Source organism: Takifugu rubripes, chromosome 3 (genome assembly GCF_901000725.2).
Source record: "Takifugu rubripes chromosome 3, fTakRub1.2, whole genome shotgun sequence".
NCBI lineage: Eukaryota > Metazoa > Chordata > Actinopteri > Tetraodontiformes > Tetraodontidae > Takifugu > Takifugu rubripes.
Window position 1 is genome coordinate 10,524,557 of NC_042287.1, and position 23,533 is coordinate 10,548,089.

The 23,533-nt window shown below is 44.9% G+C and overlaps 1 protein-coding gene across 2 annotated transcripts in view; it reads right to left on the bottom strand.

The window, feature by feature from the left end:
- Positions 1-23,533, bottom strand: part of LOC101062163 (chemokine-like protein TAFA-2) — a 47,648-nt gene that overhangs the window by 9,599 nt on the left and 14,516 nt on the right. For both annotated transcript variants that reach the window (XM_029834233.1, XM_011602465.2), the window contains exon 3: positions 11,770-11,870. In XM_029834233.1, coding sequence (XP_029690093.1) covers positions 11,770-11,869 — 100 coding nt within the window. In that variant the 5' untranslated portion in view covers position 11,870. The remainder of the gene's footprint in view (positions 1-11,769; positions 11,871-23,533) is intronic.

Here is a 23,533-nt window from a genome sequence, read left to right on the forward strand (position 1 = left end):
TAACCCAGTGAAAACAATCCTTTAAGCTGAATGTGTCCAAGGTGCATATGGATGCACTATATAAATCACATATTTACTATCTATAAATATTTAAGTGTTTCCCTAAGGCCCACCGTGTTCTTTTTGCATAATTTTAAATATAAAATCAGTTCAGAATGCCTGCCGAGCTAATTAGATTACACTGTACGTTTCACAGTGCATGTGTGCACCCATCAGTGCATGTACGCCCATGCGTTTGTGTTAATAATTAGATTACAATGGCCTCTGAGATGGCACCATTCGTTATGAATCGTAAACACAGAGCAAATTAAAATTCCGTCTATGAGCCTGCCAAGAAAATTAGTATTGAGAGAAAGGGAGGCTTTGGCGTTCCAGCACCGTTGTCTTTCCTCTCCTCACGCCCCAGCGCTTCCAACACGACTTCGGCAACACCGTCCAACTCCTCATTTAGTGTGACACCATTTTTACTTCAATCGTCCAAGGTCGGGAACAGGTAAAATATGTATGAGACAAACACTTATTGCGTTTTTTCTTTTTTTTTATGTCACAGCGTGTCGGTGCCTCTGTTTTAACATTTATGATGGTTCTCAAAATACATCAGGCTTGTCTTCCCCCTTCCTGGGAGTGAATTTGATAAGACACCAATCCAACATTACAGATAATTATGTTATTGACCAAAATTCTGCCGCAAATGCGCGTTAGCCTTTCCTGCAGAGATGTGGGCTCAAATAACTGAATAATGCATTCAGCCTTTGTGAGAAGTCAGTAGAGATTAAAATAAAAGCTGCAAAATTTGCATCTGCTTTGAAAAATTGCCAAATAAGAGAAGACCGCGGGGCCAAGGCTGCTCCGCGTAGCCCTCACACGCGTTTTCCAATGGCCGACCATCCCTCAGCTGTGCGTCACCGCGCGATTGAAATGTGCTCACAGCAACGGCTCCCCTTCACATTGTGACCAAAATAAAGAGCACGGAGACAGTAATCTCTGGGACACGATTCATCGGAACTGGGATTCGGGAAGAAATCTGCATTTGACATAGAGCAGATCATCCTTGTCCATAAGAGACGCCTATTTGTTGCCTTAATATTACCAAACGCCCCGGACATATTTAGTCCTCGCTCCACTTCTGTCATGCAACTGGCTAACGATTTGACAATTGTGTCATTAAGGACGTAATGAGCTGCCCGCTGAATCCTCCGTCTGTAACGCACTCCATCACCACCCACCACCCGTCCCTGCGCTAGTCACCCGCATGCTAACGCAGCCTGTGTCGCGGCTTCATACTCCCTCCCCAAAAACACAGCACTTCTGCTTCTGACCCCGGTTGGGCGTTTACGCCCCCGTTACGTCACGCGAGATTTTAACTGGAGCAACTTTTTGGGCCTCGGCGGCGCGTCCTGAAATGCTTCTAGCGCTCGCCACCGAGGTCGCTTCCACATGATGGCAGATGATTTGTTGACGCTTAAGGCGACATATTAGTGTGGCAAACCGGTTATAAATTGTTAATATGCTCTGATGTGTTAACGTTGCATTACAAGTCTGCCATTAACCCTTGGCTGCAGGTGTGTGGGCGATCATCATGTATGTAACACCGTGTTTAATTGGTGACTGTTGACTGGAGGTGTGTTTTCATGGGCCCTGAGGGAGCATCCAGGGTTCCTTCTCCTGTCTCTTTGTCTCCCTCTGTTACACCGGGGTATTTGCGTCATTCATGTTTTGTTGTTAGGGAGCTGTGAGCTCTGCCAGCTTCCTTTCACTCTTCCAACTGAGGCTGAGGTCTCTTTGTCTCTCTGCCTCTTCTGTCTCTTTCTGGCAGCGCAGCATGGAGACGGAGAGACAATGAGGGCTTTCGGCCCAGCTACCTCCACCTCCAGGTTTCCCTCCTGTCAGTCAGCGATCAGACTGAAGAGGAGATCTATAGCGTGGCAGCCACGCTGATGATGGTTTCATTCTTTCGGAATTCTCTCCCCGTCACAGGAATAACGACTGACACCCGTAAACATCAAGCTCTGCGTATTTCACTTTAACAAGCTGCCGCACATGTATGTGTGTGTGTGTGTGTGTGTGTGTGTGAGAGAGACTTATTGCTGTTGTTTATGTCACTCTACATTGTAACAGATCACAGATAAACGGTTTGCCATCATCCTGCTTATTCTCTGTTAAAGAGAACAGCCTCCATATGTTAGAGCACCAAACAACCCACAGCAGCGCCGCAGACACTATAGAAAGATCACAGTACTCACTACATTTGGAGGTGAGATGAAAATTTACTTCCAGTATGCAGTCAGAGTGTTTGGTCAAGGCTAGACGTCCAGAAGGAGAGACCCATTTAATCTCGAGGCAGGTTAAATAGGTGGGAGGCTGAGTAGGTTCCTTATTCTGACGAGTCCTGGCGGTCTTCAGGGTTGAAATTGAAAGCGACTGGACTTTTTCACCTCTTGGTCTTAAAGGTTTCTATTTTGGAGTTCTGCTAACCGTCAACTAAACTATCTATAGCTATATGACCCTTAAGAAATTGCCGTGTCCTTGGACTCTTGCGCTTATGGTCAAACGGGGGGTAATAATACTTGTTTTTGTCCACTGTGGTCTTTCCAACTACTATCAGTGGTTTTTTTGTTTGTTTGTTTTTTCTCTGAAAGGGTTTCACATTTAATTCTCCTTTAGAAGTTGGGTGAAGAAAAACACTTTGTGTCCAAAAACCTGATTTGTACCTTCATTTACAGCACCAGAAAGAGGTGAGTGTAAAGTCTGACTCACTGTATTTTTACACAGCTGATTTCTTTGATAAAGATCCTCATCCGTCCATTGGCCTTTGAACAGTGACAGGTGATCTGGTGGGCTTGGCCACTGATGCCTTAAACCCATCTATTCTTCAGGCCTCCCTTTCTGCTGTGTCAGCACTTTCTCCCTAAATGCATTCATCAAGATGGATCATTACATGCTCCCTCTCCCCTCTGCCTTGCTCCGTCTCTCATCCAACCCCTCGCTATCAAATGAAAGGGAAACCCTGGTGACTCTGAGACTGACTGGCAGCAGCGCCAGAGGTGGAAAGATGAGAAGAGCGAGGGGGCTGCAGGCGAAGGCAAAGGAGAAGGAATGAGGGGAGAATAAAAAAAGCGAGTAACAGTAAAGCACAGCCCGCTCTGACTGTAAATGGTTTGAGGAACGATGTTGGAGGCATGATTCGTCTCTGTTAGAGCTCTGTGGGAAGGGAAGTGAAGAAGCACCGTAGTCGAGCCATTAGTACACAGCGGGGGTAATCTCAAGTGCCGAGCTTCTCTACTAAAACTTTGAGAATCCCATTGGAACCATTAAATGAAAGCAAACACCTGCTGCAGACCTGGATCCATCAAGATGTTGCATTGTCTCAAACACATCGTAGAGGTGCTTTTAATGAGGCGTAATGACCTCGGAAAATTCCAAGTTTTCCTCCAGCAACTATAACGGTTGTGAAAAGGAGTGCTGTGGGGACAAACGATACACACGGGCCCCTTTGAATCCAGTACCCGCCCCCTACCCGAATACCAGTTAAAAGGAACAGCAGAAACTGGCTGCTGCCGTCTGCCTTTGCCCACATCCTCAGGTTCCCCCTTTAGTTGTGCACAATGGCTGGATGTGCTTTGCACAGGATAAGGTCTGTATTCACTGAGGCAAGGCGCCATCAGACAGCTTCAACGTTACCTCATTGTTGCGGAAGGTGCCTACCCCCCAAACACCTTTTTCCTGTTAAAGAGCCCTGATTTACTCCTCCCTCGTTCTCCAGATGGGCGTGAGACCATTTCAATGCGTAAGAGCAGAGAAAGAAATCAGGATTTTGGCACACAAGTCCCCACATAAGCATTTTATTGTCCACCTTGTCTTTGAAATGTTGTGTGCATAAACCCGAAAACAACATGACACCATTTTCTTTTCATTTTATGTTACAGGGAAGACTTTTATCTTCCAGACTTACTGGAGAGAACTAACACACTCGTGCCATTTGGAAAGTTTCTCAAAGTTCAGTTCAGTTAAGAGGAAGACTATTTTCAGTCATGCAAGAAGCATCAGATCTGCGACTTGACCTGATCTGAGCAGCTGCCAGTTTGGCCTGCCCATAGAACAGCAACTTCCTGTCAAACGTTTCACTTTCTGTTAAGGGAAATTGCTAACAACTCATGGTGGCGCTGCTAACACTCCGTGGTTCCTTGAAGCAGCTTGTATAATACACTTCAGAGCTGCCAGGGGAGATATTAAAGGACTAAGCAGCAGAGTCTCACCTTCAAAAGCACTTTTCTGTTAATAAAATAGATTTTTTTCACAAATACTCATTATTTTGCAGGCTTCTATTACTTAACAGCAATTCCCTGATTTAAATATTGATAAGTGATATAGTTCTAAATTATCAATGAAACATTCCCTGATTAATTTGTTTGGCTTGAACTTCACTTCACTACACACACACACACACACACACACACACACACACCTGAAACCAAATATTGTCGAGATTTTTTTCTAATGACCAAAAAAGTGTGAAAATAGTGGTTAAAGTCAGACTAAAATCTTAAAGTTTAACTGCAGTATAGGTGAGGCACAACAAACACATGTGTATTCATGACACCTCTGTGTAAAGCGACGCTAACACAAACCATGTCAGAACTATGTCTTGCACATGTTTTATTGACTCTTGCAATCAGATCAGTGCCTTTAGGAGAGTGCACAACGCAGCGCATGCACAGGAAATTAATCCCAATTTACTAAATGTCTCTAGAATAGTCCAAAAGGAAGCTTGTTTATTTCTGGGACATGGCTCATGGATAAAACTAGGTGGGGGGGGATCTATTAATCTGAACCAAAATAAGCATAAAAGAGTCAGGGAGGGAGGGATTGAGTGATTTGTGCTTTAATGCAGCCCACAGAGTATTTACAGTGGTGTTCTGTGAGGATTACTTGTGTGAGAGGATTAGTGAAGCTGCATTACTGCTGTTTTATTTTACTCACAACAGCAAAAGACTAAAAATAAAAGCCTCTTAAACCACATTTAGGCAACATGAGAAGCCAGGCCAGAGATTTAGACTAACATGTCAGTGCCCTCCTCAAACAGCCGATCTGGGAAGAGCTTTGCAGCAGTCACACACAAACACACACACTTTCACACTTTTGATATATTTCACTTAAACCATAATCTGGTAATCTCCTGAAAGTTGCCTGGTGCTGCATATGTTCAGGAAGAAAACACTCCACCATCTGTGTGAAGGCGCCGGTGTTGGGGAGAGTGCAGCATATGTAGATATAGAGGCTGGATCAACGGAGCAGGAAAACTGGGAGAGAGCAGAGGATTAATGCACGAGACGGGGAAGAGAGAGAGGGACATTTGCAGAGGCAGCACATTACTGCCCCCCCTCTGTCTCTTTCCCTGTCTGTCTCTCTCTCCCTCACTCTTTTACATGCATCAGCATTGATCACAGTACATCAGCGAAGTAAAGCGTAGCCCATCAATCAGCGCACGGCCCTGGAGCGGCTATAGAATGTTAAAGCAGTGCGCAGTCGTGCATGTCAACATTGGCATGAAGTTCTGCTGCCACACAGACTGGCGCAGTTCACACTAACCAAGATGGCGAGCTTTTAAAAACCTTGCTCCGGTCTTTATTTTGCCAAAACAAGGCAAAGCTGTGTGGCGTGCTGTATACCATAGACCCCGGTGGGTGTTTGCTCATCCTAATTACTGCTGCATAAACCCAGTAGAAGCTCTTGTTTTGCTGAATAATTACTCTGGACAAATGAACGTGTGACTCATAAGGCTGCTTTTTTTCCTGCCCGCATGTACAGATCTGCTATAGGAAAAGCACGTCCCATTCATTATTCACATAGCTTCGAGCACGCCGGCCCTGCTGGGAATACTCTGGAAAGTGGCTACTCCAGATAAATCCTGCAGACGCCAAGCAACAGCACGCAGGAGTTGTGAATATATACGCGTAAAGTACCGATTTTAGACCTACAATCCAGATTATTATGGGTAATATGATGTAAAAAATGAGTGCTTGACTTTTCTTGATTAAAATAACAGCATTTTAAATGAAATATTAATTTAAAAAATTACATTGTTTCCACTCATTTTCCAGATCAGTTGTTGCCTTCAGTCAGCCATTATTCAGTCAGATTACAGCAAAATATGACCTACTGGCCACTTCCGGCAAGAGAATTATACCCAGCCTACAAGATAATTCCATGTCCATTATTAATGGTCCGTATCATATTCATAGCTCCCATACTAAAATTCCTATAATGCACTGCAGTGCATGCTGTGCCGTCAACCTGTCAACTCATCCTCCCTTTACACCATCATAAATGGTGTAAAGGGATGAAGCGGCGGAATCCTTTCAAGAGACTTACATGTAACCTGAATCGCTGTCTTTTTTGCTCAGCAATCAGAAAGGTCTCCACTGCTGCACGAGCAGCTGCGCACGTCCTGATTAGTGCGCTTCACTCCATATTTTGCTCACAGTGCTTTTCCGACATTTCAGAGCAAAAATGAACTCTGGAAGCGCTTGTAAGAGGTGAGCTTTCAGATGGAGCTGATAGAACTCTGGTGTGAAGGCCCACACCAAGAAAAATACCCTGTTGAAACCAGTGTCCCGACAAGCTGCACTGCATAGACGTGTGGGCAACAGAGAAACGGCCATATGAGCTAGATCATATCGCTGCCGTGTACACCTTGACTAGGAAGTGTCTGTCTTCATGCACGTGCTGGTGTGTATCACGCAAAACATCGCCAGCTAGTGTCCTGGTGTGGTTACGACACCATGGTTGAAACTATTTCAACAGTTTGGGCGTTCTGTGTAAACGCCTAGTTTCAAAATGTTTCTGACTCGACACTTTTACTTTGAAGAAAAAAACAGTGACGGAGGATCAGAATCCAGTCGATTGTGGAGAAGATGTATGCAGGCATGTGTTCCCGGACAGAAAGAGGGAATTAGCCAGATTAGTTCAGGCTTCTGTCTGAGGGCACGCTCATTTTTTCATCCTCGGTTCAAACAAAAGAAAATAAAGGGATGTGAAAGAGTGGTTGCAGTGCAACTTTCATGTAAAATTTCAATTTAAATTAATATACAGACAAATGAAGTACAAACGGTCCAAGAGAGCGTGTTCCTATGAGTACAAATAGGAGGCGTTGTACAAACACATAGGAACGAAACCGCCGTGCCACGAGGAGAACACTTCTGGAGGACAAATTGGAAATTGAATCATAAACTATAAAGAGCCAAGGTTGGGTTCAGCTGTGGAAGAAAAGAGAGAAGAGACGAAGGTGGAGAAGAGAAAAGAAAGAGCCAGTGCATTAAATAAAAGTTCTCTCGCTCTCCTGCCCCTGCAGAAATTCACGCTGTGCTACCTGATTGAAATTTCCTGGTTTAATAGCTGTGAAATAAAGCAAAAGTTGGGGATGGGGGGAGGTGGGGAGGTGGGGAGGTGGGGAGGGGGAGACGGTCGGGAAGTGGTAGCAGAGCAGTGAGACGAGGCAATGGCGAGTGAGGTATGACTTGGGAAAACTGTAAGCAAAAGCAATTAGTCAATGCTTGTTTTTTGCCAAAAGGTTAATCTCCAACCAGCCCAGCTCCAGATCGTTGGCTTAGCCAACAGTAGAGAGTCAAAGGGGGCTTAAGGATCCATACAGCCGGATCTATGCAGGCTTGGCTGGAGAGCTAATTGCCAGTGATGAGCACTAATGAATCCAATAAAAGGAGAGGAGGCTTTCCATTTAGGCCAATTTCGAAAAAGACAAGCTCGGACAGCGACCAGAGCTCTGAGGCAGCGTGTCGGGAAGCCTCGGAGCTAAACAATGATATATTACGCATTTAACGCGTTAAATGCTTGTAGCTTCATCCCTAAGGTGCTTTTGTTGATCTGGTGGTCGAATGTGTCTCCCTCTGGTCTTCTCGGGGACGAGAGTACTGCTACATTACATCTGGTTGTCATAGCGATGCTGCAAAGTTGCCCGGGAAGGTGACGATTGTAGGCGGTCACATGCCGAGTCCAGTAGCAAGAACTGGTTGAACTTCTGTACATTAGCCTAGCGTTTTGCCACCAATCAGCGGTCTGCGGCTGTAACTCACTTTTCGGATGTCCACACAGAGAGAAACATGATAGATGAATTTTTAAAAAACTCGCGCTATTACTACTTATTTTGTGAAGAATTTCAAAACATAAAAACAACAAATTGCACTGAAATGACATTTATGAGTCCCGAATGATATAACAGGGACGCACTCAATTCTCCTCTCGGTCTCCATTAGCTCAAATATTGTCAATCAAAGTCATTAGGAGACACAAGTTTGCTGGCAGCTCGTGCTGAAAGTGCTGAAAGTTTTGGGTACGGTCAATTCCCAGATGACAGCTGATGTGTGGGATGAAACATGAACGCCCTGACGCCCTAATGCAGAGAAAAGTGTACACATGCCTTTGCAGCACGCGGCCAGTTTTTTGTAACCCGATCACACCCTCGCGGTCGGCTCTTGTTTATCTGTCGACCTGATTCCTCAGGCATGGGCCATGAATCACTCAGCCTCCCAGCAGAGTGCATCTCACGCTCTGGCATCACCTTTCTACTTTCATAGATATTCGTTTTCTGCACCGGATGGAAAATAACGGCAAAACAAAAACCGCCTCCCCCGTGTTGCCAGGATACTTTGTGAATCCATTCTTGGAGGGTCGAGCAGGCGAGCACGTAGCTTCATTAGAAACTGGCTCCCTTAACCTCCTCTCATTACCGTCGATTGGTGAAGGAGTCGTGTGTGAACGGGAATAAAGGCAACGTTTTTGCTCTGATAGTCTAATAAGGGCCAGGGAGCCTTTAGGTGCTGCTGAATACATCATGGTTAAAACAAAACATGTCTTGGCAAGGACACGCTGATTGATGAAGGTTAGGACATGTAAATTCAGGTGTCTGGAATTCGTCAACAAATTGAAACCTCTGAGGAAAGAGCAAATGAAGTGAGAGCTAAAACAGCACTAATAATAAAAATAATAATTTTAATTTTAATGATAATGATAACAATAAATCTAATAGAGTGCACGGCTGGTATTTCATGCAGAGGAACACGGTATGAATAAGAATAAGAACACAGTTACTGCTTAAAAAACAAAACTATGCTTATTTTCGGAGAAGATTTAGAAGTTAAAAATGAAAAAGCTAAAATGGATTAAAAAATATTGTACCTGGAAAAAGGAAAAGATGTTTTAAAGATGTGCAGTATCTTTAAAAAGCTCTTATCAGTGGCAGCTGCTGAACGCGCTTGCGTATCTTGTCCTCGGTTGTAGCCGTGATGATTGTAGAGACCAGGGACCGGTGAAGGGGGGGGGGGCACGATAGTGCTGGGTGTTAGTGGGAAAACCCATATTTTCTCCCCCACTGCTCTGTGAATGATGGCTGTGCAGCAAAACCAGGAGTCAGCGCGAGATATATTTGGGCGAATGTGATGATTTGTCATTTATTTTTTTGGGTGGTCCATGCATTAGCATGCCGTTTTGGGAAATGTCCTGTCAACTCGCATGTGCTAAATCAAGCAGCTGCAGCACGTTACAACGTGTGCGTACAACACAGCATATGCTCGCTACTTTACTGACCAGTGAATTGAAACTGATAGGGGATGCAGCCATGTTGGGCCGCATTAAATACTGCACATTTTTAAATTTCTGCTTGTATTTTTAACAAGCCATATGGTGCAGAGAGAGAAGTGCAGCCTTACTGCGTAGCCGCCTCTAAAGAGGGCAGACATTGTGTCTTTGCACACAAACTTAAAGAGGCATTTTAGCGTGTGCATGCGTGCGTTTGTTGTGTCCATCCATGCACATTAACCGGAGGCCCGTCTGAATGAATGAACATGTTACTCAGAGCTCGTGTAAGAGGGGTTTAGCACCTGCCCCCTTGGCCCGTACCTGTATGTTTGTGCTGTAACACCTCTGCGTTCCACTTCCTTGAGGACAGAATGCCTTTCAAAGGCAGTTTAATTCCCCATAGCTCCTAATCAGAGGTGATGTGTGGTGACTGCTGCCTTTAGATTAAGAATCGATGATTCAGCAGTGTGTGGTGAAGCGATAGGAATAATTATTGTTCAGCTTTCCTTGGAAATACAAACCAAACTGCGTCCACAAGCCCACTGTGAGAACACGAGGCAGCCGGAGAGAACACACAAATCTGGAATCCATCCCTACTCCGCAGCATTCCAACATTGACTCATCTTAAACATAATTGCCGAAACATTGCCACAAAAGCCAAACCACTCCCCAGCCTAATATTGTCAGTGTCTTTTCCTGCCAGCGTGTATTTCTGTGAATGAAAAATGTATATGGATGCAATATTTTCCGTTCTGGAGTAAGATTGTCCACCTTGACGCAACTAACGACACAATCAATATCCTAATGAGAGCATGTGGATGCTAGGCTTGGTGTAGCAAACGAGGGAGACGTGAGAAATGAAGAGCCATCGCCACCTTTAGATTGAGAAGTAGCTGTCAGCCAATTATTTAGGTAGATGTGCGTAATGTCCTCGCCATGTTCCTGAAGGTCTGGCAGTATCTGTTTACAGTAAGGATCTGTGTCATCTGCTCCCATCATCGCCTGTTAAAATGTCCTTCATGGAAATAGCTGGTAGCCACTGGCCGAGGAATCGAGGGATTAATCAATAACTCTCGTGATTTTGTAACTTTGAGACATTAGATTACTTTTAATAACAATATTGTGATTGCTTCAATTTTTTTTTATTTTTTTTTAAAGGTTGGGAGTTTAAGCAGAAATGAAAATCTTCAGTGATGCAGGTAAAGTGATGCTGGAATCGTTTCAAAAGCCCTTCTCACACATGCAGCGTAATCCTGACCTTAAAGAGATGAAGTTTAAGGACACTGCATGTGCGAATGTGTCTTTAGGACAGGCTTGTGTTTGCTGCCTCCCTTGTATCAAATCTGGATGCGCTGCATGTGCGAACGCAGCAGGGAAAACCCAGAGCACGTAAACAAAAGCATGTACCTGAAGGGAAACTACTGAGGAGAAGATGGCGACTTCCAACAGTTGAGATGAAGATCTGAGGGCTTCTTGAGATGCTGCTGAAGCCAGAATAGCCTGGCAGATCTAGTGGGCGGCCAGGGATTCGGTGGTGTAGGAGCACCTATGGGAATAATCTAGTCCTCCGTTTCCCCCGCTTATGCCAAGCCTTGTATTCAAACCATGCAAATCATAGCTCATCCTGTGGAGGACGACTTGGTGTGCACGTGCAAGCAGACATGCCTGGATTTTTAGCAGCTTATTTTATAACCACATGTCTGTCGTGTGCAGCTAAAATGATATTTAACCTCCACACGGGAAGCGAGCTAGAAAGCAGAAAGACGCCTCAGGGTTCAATCGTGCTGGTGACTAACCCACTTGGAACAGGCGGGATGGGTATCACGCAACCGGGGATTTCTGATCCATGCACGCTGCCTCTGCCGTAACCAACAGGCATTCTGGAGAGTGGCCACCTCTGTGACTGAGACGACGTGAATGCCCCTGAACTGACAGGACCTTTCTCGCAGGATTACTCATGTTCTCCTTTCTAATATTAAAGAACTTTTCACAAGTTTTTGGCAACCGGCCTCTGTGGTCTATGCTTCCATTTTGAGTGTGACGTCTGTGCTCCCCTCGGGTGGTGAGCAACCTATTCGCTCCAAATCTACAACACTTGAAAGGAAATTGGAGGCAGCGAGTCCGCGGCGGACATAGTGGATGCAGCAACGCGAGACGGGGATCGTCATAAACACCAACCTGTGTGGCTCCTGTGGGCATGTGTGAGCGAGGCCAGGCAAAGGGACAGTAGTAGACTCCACACACCTACTCCACAAATGCAAGGACCCCGATCCCGCATTCTGCAAGAGAAACATTAACAGACACATGAGGAGAGGCCTTCTGTCAGGAAGGGGTTAGCATCCAAGTGTCTCCTTCATCTGGACAAAAGACAAAGAAGTTAGAACAATATATGATCATTAAGAGCTGATTCCAGTTTCTGGAGTGGTGCAGGGGCGTTACATCCCCTGTCGATCCACATACTGTACGTCCACTTTAAATAAGGGAGGTATCTGCAGATCGCTGATAAGCTCCTCTGACATTGATTAATGGGTTTCATTTGCTTTTTTACTGGCTCAGTGTTGTGTGAATTGTCTGCTGGTGATGGCCGATTAGTGATCAAGTTCATTAGATTTCACCCGCACTTTGCAGGTATTATTTTGCTACCATGTTGTACCACGTGGTCCCTCTCCACATCATTTATGTGTCAGTTATTTGCGAGTTAAAGTGCTTATTGATATTGGGAGGGGGATCAACAATTATGGTTTAGCCTTTGCTTTGATACTGTTTTTTTGTTTACCAGAGCTTTTTACAGACTATTGCATTTAAAAACATGTGCAGAACATATAAAACTATCAACCTGTTAATGAAATTATTTCTGAAAAAGTAATTCATATATATGGAGCAGTGTGAACTGGACATATTAAACATTTTTACATTGAATCGGGATCTGCATTTACAAGGTTCCCCAGGCTAATTTTTTCTCAGTGAAATATTCATGTCCCTCTAAAATGTAATTCATTGTAATAAACTTAAAGACGTTGCATTTAGGGACCTAATTAGATGTTTAGTTTTAAGACTGAGCACCAGATCATATTAGCATCAAGCTGTCAGACTCTGTATGGTTCTTAGCGCAGCACAAATATTTACCCTTCATAAATATGCAAACGTTGTGATCTTGTAAAGTAGTGACTTGAGTAGCAAAAAAGTGGAAAACCATACACGTAAAATGTAATTTTTCTGTTTACATTATTGTTTCTCAACAAACAATATGTGTCTGATATTAGTAGAAAGAGCAAAAACGCTTCAGTCAGAGCACTGATAAAGAGCTATGTTGTACTTTTTACCTTTAATAAATAAATGGAGAGATGGGGCACAGATCTTGGAACAGCTGACCTTGGTTATATTGTTAATATACAGGGGCAGCTTCAGTAATCAAAAACAGTACAGTACAACTATTTTCTGTCTTAAAACACTTAAAATATACAGCTGCAGCCAGAGAACACAGAGCAGCTTAGGTCAGACGCACAGCTTAGCTGCATGTGGAGGCAGGCGGGGGTTGGAACCAGGAAACGGTCCACAAAGGCATTAAAATCCGAAAGGGCACAAGCAGCAAACACGCAGTGAAGCAAGCAAGAGAAGTTGGAAACCAGAAGGCAAATACAAAAACACATTAATGTAATCGCAAGAGGCGGAAAAAGAACAAAGACAAAGAGTCTGAAGTAGGACATGACACAAGAGAAGAAATAAAATATAACGCCTGCAAGTATTGACGCCGCTTGTATATATTCTCCCAACAGAATCGACATGAAGATGCCCAGACAGAACTGTTTTTCCAATAAACACACTTCACTTTAAAACCCGAGCCTTGAAATGTTTTCCTAGAAGGTGATGCCTTTTAATTTCCGAATGTGTGGTGGGTCGGTTTGTGCTCCTGAGCAGATGTGTGATGATGCAGTTAAAACCATCTGAACCTTTCAGAATGAGCTCAGTGCAAATGAGCGTCTGCACACACCTGAGCTGTGTGTGTGTGTGTGTATGTGTGCGCGCGAGTGCGCGCACGTGCGCCCATGTGAAGCTCTGGCTTGACTTCCAAGCTGGATGTGTGACTCATCTCATCTGGCTACACAGCCAGACTTTTCTAGAGCTTGGAGAAACGGATAAGCCAGACAGGCTGAGCCAAGGCTTTCTCTGGTTTGAGGGCACACACACATGCACACACACCCACACACACACACACAGAGAATGTACAGCATAGCATTTTGCACTAGTCTGCCCCATCCTTAATCCTGGTTTCCACACCTATGTCTTGCGTCTACAGTATGTGTGTGTGTGTGTGTGTGTGTGTGTGTGTGTGTGTGTGTGTGTGTGTGTCAGCACTGCTTGGCACAGCATATTTCCTTTCAAACGTTTCATTAGTTCTTACACAAGTTTACCCAGCAGTACAATAATGACAGCGTAAACAGAGAACAGCACGTGATTGGTCGACCAGGCTCTGCTAAAGACTTCCCGGAAGCACGAGTAAATGGATCGGAACGATAATTATTTCCATTGAAAATGAAATAATCGCAGTGGCTGCGCCTCTGGGATAATCTGCAGCCAGAAGAATGCATACATCACAGTGCCGCCGTATAGAAATGTGCTTCTCTGATGATATCGTCTGACATGAATAGCGGCGAGAAAGAAACATCGGGTCCTCTAAACCCGGATGATGTAGTTTTCATTAAGGGAACACAGAGGAGCAAAAGAGAAAGTAAGAGTGAGGGGAGAGAGCAGGCTCAGAAAACGAGTGGCATCTCTGATGAGTTCTGCAGTCTGTTCCAATCCTTTTAATTAGTCCCATTGGAATGCCATTCCTACTCCATGTGACTGATCAGCTTCCCCTCCATATCTCCTGCCTGAATCTGCGTGCACGTGGGTGTGTGTTTGCAGGAATCTCAGCTGAAGCCAGACACGCGTCCCGCAGGCATGTGGGCTCGAGCTGCTGTCCCAGCGGTCAGAGGGAAATGCAGTGGAAATACACGGAATGTAAAGGAGATTCCGTTTCAGAGGATCATTTGTCACGCCGGACGCAGGTTTGAGCGGCTCGGGCGTCCCAAGATTTACACACACGTACACACACGCCGGTGTGGAGATGCCGAACTGGTGGCTTGTTGATGTCAGAAGGTTGCTTTGATTCCTCTCCACGCACGTTGATGCAACAGCGTCTGAGGTCTCTGGCAGAGATCTAACGCAGGCTACACTGTTGTGGGTTGAAATCGTACCTTTAGTCATGTTTTTGGAGTTTATTGCAGCTAGGCCTCTAAAAGATTGTCATTGATGTCATTATGGCGTCGGCCCAATCAGCACATAGCGGCTAAATTAGCACAGCGCACGAGACGACTGTGAAGGAACAGCAAGGCAACGGGATGATGATGGGAGCAAATCTGCGCTCTGGTGTTCAGACTGGCTCTCTGACCCTAATTGGGGCTGCAGCCTGATTGGGCCCCCCCGATCCTGCCCAGGAGTGTTATCCTGCGTGTATGTGTCCGTATTTCATTCGGCCCTTGCAGATAAGTCCTCTCCATGTGACCTGTATAGAAAGCCTGCAGCTCCAAATTAAGCCCCCATTTTAACAAGCAGAGTGGAAGCGTGCCTGTGCCTGTAAAAGGGGGAAAGAACAGAGAGAAGAAAACGAGGTCCTTTTTTTCTCCCTCTTCTATTTCTTTTCCTCTTATCAATTTTTCACAACTTAACTGTATTCTGAGACTTTGACAGAGTGCACAGACTCTCGCATCCCCATCTTTCAAATCAGCTTTCTGACAGCTGCTGCCTCGTCCCCGGCACAACCCAAAAGCTTCCGTCGACCCCAAGGTGTCACACTCCATCTATATCTCGCCCCGCCTCTCTCCCTCTCTCTCTTTTCTGCAGTCTGCCGTTTGTTGTGCAAACCTAGAGAACTCTGCACCACAAGGTTCTCTCCTGATGTCACTGCAAATCCGTCCCCCACGCAACACCAAAAATAAATAAAGAAAATGAAAGAAAAACAACCCCGGGTCAGCCACAAAGTCTCCGTACACATACACAGGTAGCTGGATGTGTGTCTGCTGATCCAGGTGGTAAGCACGGTGAATTGTTTGAGCCTCGCTGTCGCTTAGCAGCATCAGAACGCAGCAGAGCCACCCGACACATAGAGGCGAATGTTGCGCCATCGCTACAAACTAGCTCGGCGCCGCAAAAATAGCACAAAATGGGGCATAACATTTACATTTATCCATCAGAATTTGCCTCGGCTTCAATTTTCCACAAGTATCTGGGCATTAACAGGAGGGGCAAACGCGGAGTAGACAGAGCAAAGACTGGATTCTCTTTCAGCTTTGGTATTTAAGGAAACGTATTAAAGCGAAATGCAAATGGCTGCACGCTGCGGTCCCCAGGAGAGGATATCATCAGGGAGGAAGGGCAGATAATCCATGGGAATGAAATCGCCTCTTAAATTCAATTTCAAACTCTTTTTTTTATTACTTCGGCGGCTTCTTGGATGGGATTACTTAAATGCAAGGTGAGCAAAGGGGGAATCTGACCGACGGCAGGGTTTACCGAGCTGCTTTGGTGGTCGTCCTGCAGCAGAGACGTGTGTTTCGTTTTTCTCTTTTAAATTTCAAGACGACTGACAATGACTGACGGCGCTGCTGGGAAAACCAACTGAAGCTGTTTCCTGAAAATGAGAGTTTTATGAAGCTAACAGCTGATGTGACACCAGTCTCTCTCTTTTCCCACAATGAACACTCTCCGTGTCACTTCCCCCAAAAACGAACGGATGGAGACATGAGGCGAAATGTCATCGACGAATGGCTCGGGGGGTGATCTCCACTGAATGGGTCGTGCTGACTCACAGGAGATTGCAGACTGGAGAGGGGAGAGGGGGATGTATGTGCAGCCTGAAACCCACACCTGCTGTGGGAAAGCCAAACACGGCGACAAGCACACGCTGCTAACGCTGATGTGGCGGCGGTGGCGGCTGATCGTCAGCGGTGAGGGACAGGAGGAGGCTGTGATTAATGCTCACATTTCTGCCTCATCTGCGAAACATTCTGCCGTGAATCTGACAGATGATGCAGCTTCTCTGCCTCTCCTCCTCCCCTCGCTTCTCCGATTGGGACGAGATACAGATCACAACAGGACGCTTCGCTGGCTGGAGCCTTCCTTGGCCTTATCTTGTAAACTCTGCTGCTCGTGCGGTTCAGACCTATTTCTCTCTGCCCTGAATGCATAATTCTGTAAATGAAGCATCTGCCTGGGTGGTCCCAGTAGACCCATATGTAGCGGGCTAATGATAGCACACAGTACACAGGCAGTCACACAAAAATACCCCCGCCAAAAAACTCCCAAAATTATGTCGCATGATCTCCGAGCGAGACGTATGTGTGAAAGTCACATCACATATATCATCCCGGAGTGTTAACGTTGCGGCAACGTTGCAAACAAACGTGGGAGATTTGCAGAGATCGTGTTACGCAAAAACAGATGCTGTGTGGAAAATTAATTATCGTGCTAAAATTGTGTCGCCGTGTGAAACGAAACAACAAACAAAAAGGCTGGAAAGGCTCCGCTGGAGTTGTCAGTATTTATTTGCACAATCAATCACCCTTAGAATAAAGTCACAGTTTCCATAGTAACACAAGCAACGGTGTGGCACAACAGAGGCGATAATAAAGAATTGCATTTAGGACATATCGAAATGAAAGAGCTGTGAGAGCTGTGAGTCAGGGAGGTGTACACCTGAAACACTAACTACTTGCTGAATCAAAAAGGGTTAAAAATATCTGCAGCTTCCATATTTCTCAGCTATAGGATCTATTCTGTGCTCGAACTGGCATCTAATCCGTGTTTCAGACATAAACTAGGCACAGACTTTGAAGCATTTTACTCTTAGTCGCATGCTTAGTTTTTACTTTACCGTTAAAAAAAAGAGGTTCTTGTTAGTGCACTGAGTATGCGTGCACTGATGCACTTGGGAATGGGGGGGTTGACTGCCCAAACTTGGCTCACCTGATTCGTCTGCTCCCCTCAACATTGCTGCTTTCCTCTTTCCTATTTCACCTCACAGCCTGGCGCTCATTACTTATGCATGTTGCTTTTTATTTTTTTATTTATTTTTGTTGTTGTCTGTTGGTGGGGAGACTACCTGTGTGAGCGTTCGCCGTACGAGCCGGCACGAGTGGGTTGTGTTTACCTCCGATAGCAGAGATGGCGTTAACTTGTCATTAAAATGATGCTACAGTCAAGCAGCCACTAAGGTCATTGCGATGGAAGATGTAATTACTGCACGGACGTGTGCAACCCCCCCCCCCCCCACACACACACACACAAATCAACAAACGCACTTCTAGGCCCGTAAACAGGTAACCTGCTAATCTCTGTACGACTCCCCCGTCCACTTGCAGCGAGTTCTCTCCTCACATCTTTTCTTTTTGCTAATTTTATCCACCTCCACACCCCTGCCTGCCTTTGCCTCTCAGACTTTAGATCTCTCCACCCCCTCCTCCATCTTATGGTGATGTTATTGGAGGTCAGTTGACGCCCTTAGGAAGAGGGCTGATGAATGGATCCATGATCACTGGCTGTAATTACAGTGTCAAATGAACTGTTCGCAGCACAGTATGGTAGGTGGGTTGACTTCATTTCTCTGTGTGTGTTTGTGTGTGTGTGTTCATTCTTAATGTGCTAGTCAGCTCCCCACAGATGTAGCTGCCATATCAGCATCACAACAACAGATGGGCTCCAGTTACACACTCAAATTTTCAGCTATACAAAAGCATTGTCTCGCTGTACCATTTATACTGTTTTGCATTCACGTTTCTAATTTTATGCTTTAGGCGCTAAAGTTTTTTATTCTTTTCTTCCTCCAAATGAATGTACAGACCTGGATAAAAGTTCTGTCGGAGGATTTAGCTATAAAGCCATCACTAATTTGACTGAGCAGGATCTTTACACAGCCCATTAGTCTGGCAGATGTGGACTTTTGGCACACGACATCATACTTCACGCGCACGCACACAATCACACACACACGCACGCACACACGCAAATCCCGGTCACACACCAACAGATCACGGTGAGATATTGATTTCAGCACACATCCCTCCGCCAGACATGATAATGGAGACCTGGAGCCAGTGGAGCAGGCAGCTCGGCAGCTGGCCGGGCAGGAAACAGCGTCAGACAGGAGGACAAAGTTTAGATGAATTTGTGTGTGTCTCACTCACGAAAAGGTAAAACCACAAACAGAGAATTAAGCCTTAGTGACTGGACTCCATTGAACAGTGAGGGTGCACAACCGTGGTGAGATCAGTCAAAAGGACGTGCGATATTTAATATTTTCTGGGATATTAGTGCCGCTGAATACCTGCTGATTCTAATCCTGCAGTTATTTTCTTACTTTAAGAACAAACTGTAATATAACGGTTGCGCCATAGTCAGCATGCTAATTATGAAGGCTTATCAATGCGCCTGCTATTGTGTTGAAGGTTGAGGTTTAGTAGCGTCACAGCAAAAATAAAAGCCAGAGAAGAGAGGGCTTAAGAGCTGGAACAGCCTGAGAGTGGAGACAAGGTTTGAGGTGAGGTGAGGTGAGAGCACAGAAGAGTCTGTGCTGGAGCAACAATAGCCGAGTGCCAAACAGTTCAAACGTCACCATTTCAGGGGACCTTTAAAAGAACTTCCTGAGTGCGAGTGCAGGTTGTAAGAGAGGGAAAGAGAAGATGAAATATGGCACCGCCAGAATAATGACAGGAACAACAGCTCTGCGTGAACTGCTTTAACCTCTGGCCTCTGCCAGCAAGTGTGCGGCACGAGCAGCAACTAAGTGTGACGCTTTCTTTGTCTTTGGGAGTCGCTCGTTTTATTTTGCCAGACATTTCGCTGTTGTCAGGGCAAGTCGAGTAAATCATCTGTTAGGTTCGTCCTCGTTCGACCTGTGTGCCAACAAACACACACACACGTTTTCGTATTTCAACCCTTGTGAGGACTTTTATATAAACCATAAACCATCCTGTCGAAACTAAACCTTTGCTTCATAAAATAAGCAGCAATACACCTTTAACAAGACTTGATGTAGTTCTAACACATGTTTTCACAGTTTGAATGCACGTCTGTACATTGTCTGCATGTCTGTGTGATTGCAAATGTAAGCATTTGTGTGTATGGATGTTGGGAAAGAGGTAGAGAGAGAGAGGCTGAACTTATAGTTTGTATTCTGCGGTGGTTTGTGGTGAGTCTGGCATCCCGCAATTCTCATCACAGCCGTGGTCACAAAGAACACTCTTTTTAAATGGAAAACATTCAGCATCACATTACCAGTAACACACATACACATGCAGGGAAGGGTTGAAAAAAGGAGTTATTCCTGTGTTTCTCTACTTACGATTCGCCTCCTTTAGTCTAATTCAATCTCCATCTTATAACCTGTCATTGAAACACGCAGAGCTGAGAACACAAATGCAATTGGAAACAGTCTGAGCTGAGTGTGTCTGTCTTATGAATATATGAAAATTCCACCTTTGAAAGTCTTGCAGCAGAAGCATTTTGCCCAGGGAGAGATAAAAACAATTGCTGGCAGGGGGGTGGGGGGACATGGTTTGGTAAATCCAAAAGAAGAGATCAAGAAGCCAGAAAGGTTGATATTTCTCAATGGTGGTGGATTTGGGTCGGTCCCATTACCAAAACAAACAAGAAAGATTTCAGACACTACATATCGATGATACATCTAGCACCATGTAGTGAGGGAAAACTCCATTATTAAAACACAGCAACATTTCAGCGAGGTGAGGCACCTGCGTCGACTGAGGAAGCTTGGAAAATGTCAGCTGCAGTGCTAACTAAAACAAATCCTCCCCCTTTTCAAAGAAAAAAAGCCCTTTACCCTAAACCAAACCACTACAATGTAAACCCAAATTCTAAACTTTAAACCTAAAACCAAGTTAGCTCTCCAAACCCACCCATAACATCCCAAACTTGTCATCACTTTGCAGAGCAAATGTGCATTCTGGTCCTGACTTTTTAAAATAAACGCCATCAGTCGTGTATAGACAGACCTCTCAGAGTGCTGGTGACCATTTCCAAATCAACCCTTTAATGAACATTAGCAAAACTCACTTTACAGCCAAAAAGAGATTAAAGGTGCTCTGCACAGTATCGGCTCTACACGGTACGGTAGGGTCACAGTGGTTTACCAATACACCAGGGTACCACCTTGATGTGGGCAGGATCTTCAAAGCAAGCCAGCTCGGAATTTTGTGATGATATTAGCTCACGACACAAACACAACTGTGGAGGAAAGGAGTAAAAAAGTTTGCACACAGCACATAAGTGCAACATGTAAATGAGTTTATTTCCTCAAATATTGTTGACATACCAAATTTGCATTTGGCTCTGCTGCAAAGGAAGCACAAAATACAGAATTTGGACAACAGAACACTCTCTTTACAGCATTAGACTCAGCACAGAGAATGAGGTTAGCACTGGTGGCTAAAAAGCATTAACAAAAAGCTTTACTTTCAAAGATGCATGTTTGAAGTGAGCTTACTAGCAACTGAATTAGTAACAAAAAGAGTTAAGGTCATCCAACGCTCAATAATGCCATGGCTAATTCAAAGCCTCTGTCCATAAATAGATTCCATTTGATTAAATAGCATCCATTTGATTGAAGCACATCAAGTCTCTTCTGATCCTGCTACTTTGCTCCTCGGTGGTCCATTAATCATCTTTGGTGTTTTAGCAATATCGGGTTTTATGTCCGCTGATACCCCTGAGTAGCCATCGGAGACTTCCTGGTAAACCTTATTTCGCGTCTCACGGTGTGGCTCCCTCTGGGTTCTCTCATCTGGCACACATCTCAGAAAGGTCTGGTCCTCATTGTTGGACCATGGTGCTGCCTTGTTTGTGGCCTTATTTCTTTTGTAAAAGCAAAGAAAGTCTGTTGTGGTACCTCTGGAGGCACTGTCTTCATAAGCTTCTTCTGGTCCATGCCAAAGAACATTATTGTTGTCATTTCATAACCTCCACCTAAACAGTATCTGTTTTACTTTCTCTTGGGTTGAAATTATAGTTTAGTTTGACGTCCCCATGTGGCCAAATCTATCGTCCTGCATGGGGAAATTGTATTGCTCCTGTAGGGCTGCATGTTGCTGTCTGAACTTGTGATTTAGCACTTGTTGCCCATTCAGTTCATGAATGACCTCCTCCAAAAACTGGTTCATCTCATTAAACTTTGATTTATGTTTATCTACATCCATTTTCAGTTTTTCCACGAATTCTTTTTCATAGCCAAGCTCATTCACCTGATTATTAAGACGATGCCATAAAAGATCGTTTTGATATTTAGACTCTTCCAAGATGTGGTTCGCCAGTGTTTCCGCCTTGAAATGTATGTTCTCGTGGTGATGAACAAAAGCATTCAGCCTCTTTAGAGACATTTGTTGAATTGAAAACTGAAACCGTGGAAACATTTTTCTCGCTTGCTGTTTACTCTGTTTACCTGCCTAAACCAACACTATGTATCATTGTAGATAATGATCAAAGGGGCCTGGCTTTAATCTTTTTCTTTCATGAAAACACCCATTTTTTCATTTATAAATTAAACCTTTGATGCAGATTGGTGATGTGTTCCAGACACACCCCACAAGTGTGACAAGTTCTTACTCCCACACGTTTCATTGTAACATCAAAATTTCAGAATATGAAGCAATGATATGTACCATATTTTCGCGACTATACGGCGCACCTAAAACGCTGAGATTTTCCCAGAAATCGACGGTGCGTCTTATAACATGGTTCGCCTTGTGTGTGAACTGAGTTTCAAAATCTGCTGTGCGCTTTTGGTGGGTGCACTACGGTAAACGCTCCGCCAATCGATTAGCGGCACACCTACGCGTAAGGATCCCCTAAAATGGCGCCGGTCAAGCGACACGTGCATGAATGAGGCTTACCTTAAACTGCAGGCCATCGAATATGCGGCTGAAAATGGCAATCGAGCATTTATGAGGCGGCGGCATCTCTCCATACGCGCGAGGACAACTGTTGCGCAGCGGCTGCCTGCGGATTACCAGGAGAGGGCGGCCATCTTCCCTAACCCTAACCAGGAGAGGGCGGCCATCTTCCGCACCTACTGCCGCGACAAGATAACCGCGCCCAGCCACATCACCAACATGGATGAGATCCCTCTGACTTTTAACATCCCTTTGACCCACAAAGTGGAGAAAAAGGGACCAGCACGGTGGCGATACGCACAACGGGGCACGAGAAGTCATCGTTCACCGTGGTTCTCGGCTGCCACGGAAACGGACAGAGCGCTGGATGATGGAAGGCGAACACAAGATGTTGGACATTGAAATAACGCAGCTGTTCAGATACAGAAGATGAAAACTTGTGGTGGAAGAATGAATGTTTTGTTCAATAAATGTGTCGAAACTCACTGTTTTACTTCCGTTGTCATTTTTTTACTGTATGTTTTAGCATGCGCCTAAAAATACCGTGTGCCTTATGTATGTTTGAAATACAGATATAGCACCCGTAACTGAGACAGCGCCTTTTATTACAGTGCGCCTTATAGCGCCTCCTGCTGGTGTCAGGAAATGCCTTCGTTGACTCTAGCATGTACTGATCTGATACATTCGGTCTTATGGTCTGTAAATACTCACAGGCACACGTTGATGGTGGCTCCGTGCAGGACACTGGAGCTCTGGGGGCCAAAGGTTCACTGGGAATGGTGGCAGGGACAGGTTCAACGCGGCTTGCAGCTTTGATTATTATGAATATTCACAGTAGTAGCAGTATTTAACTCACTTTATTCTCAACACAATAACCAGCTGGGGTGTTGTAACTGCAGATGAAATGTCTGTGTTGCTATGTATGTTGTTATGTACTTCTTGAACAAACAATTTCAAACATAATTTAAAATGTGTTTACCCCCCTCTAATGTGTTTAT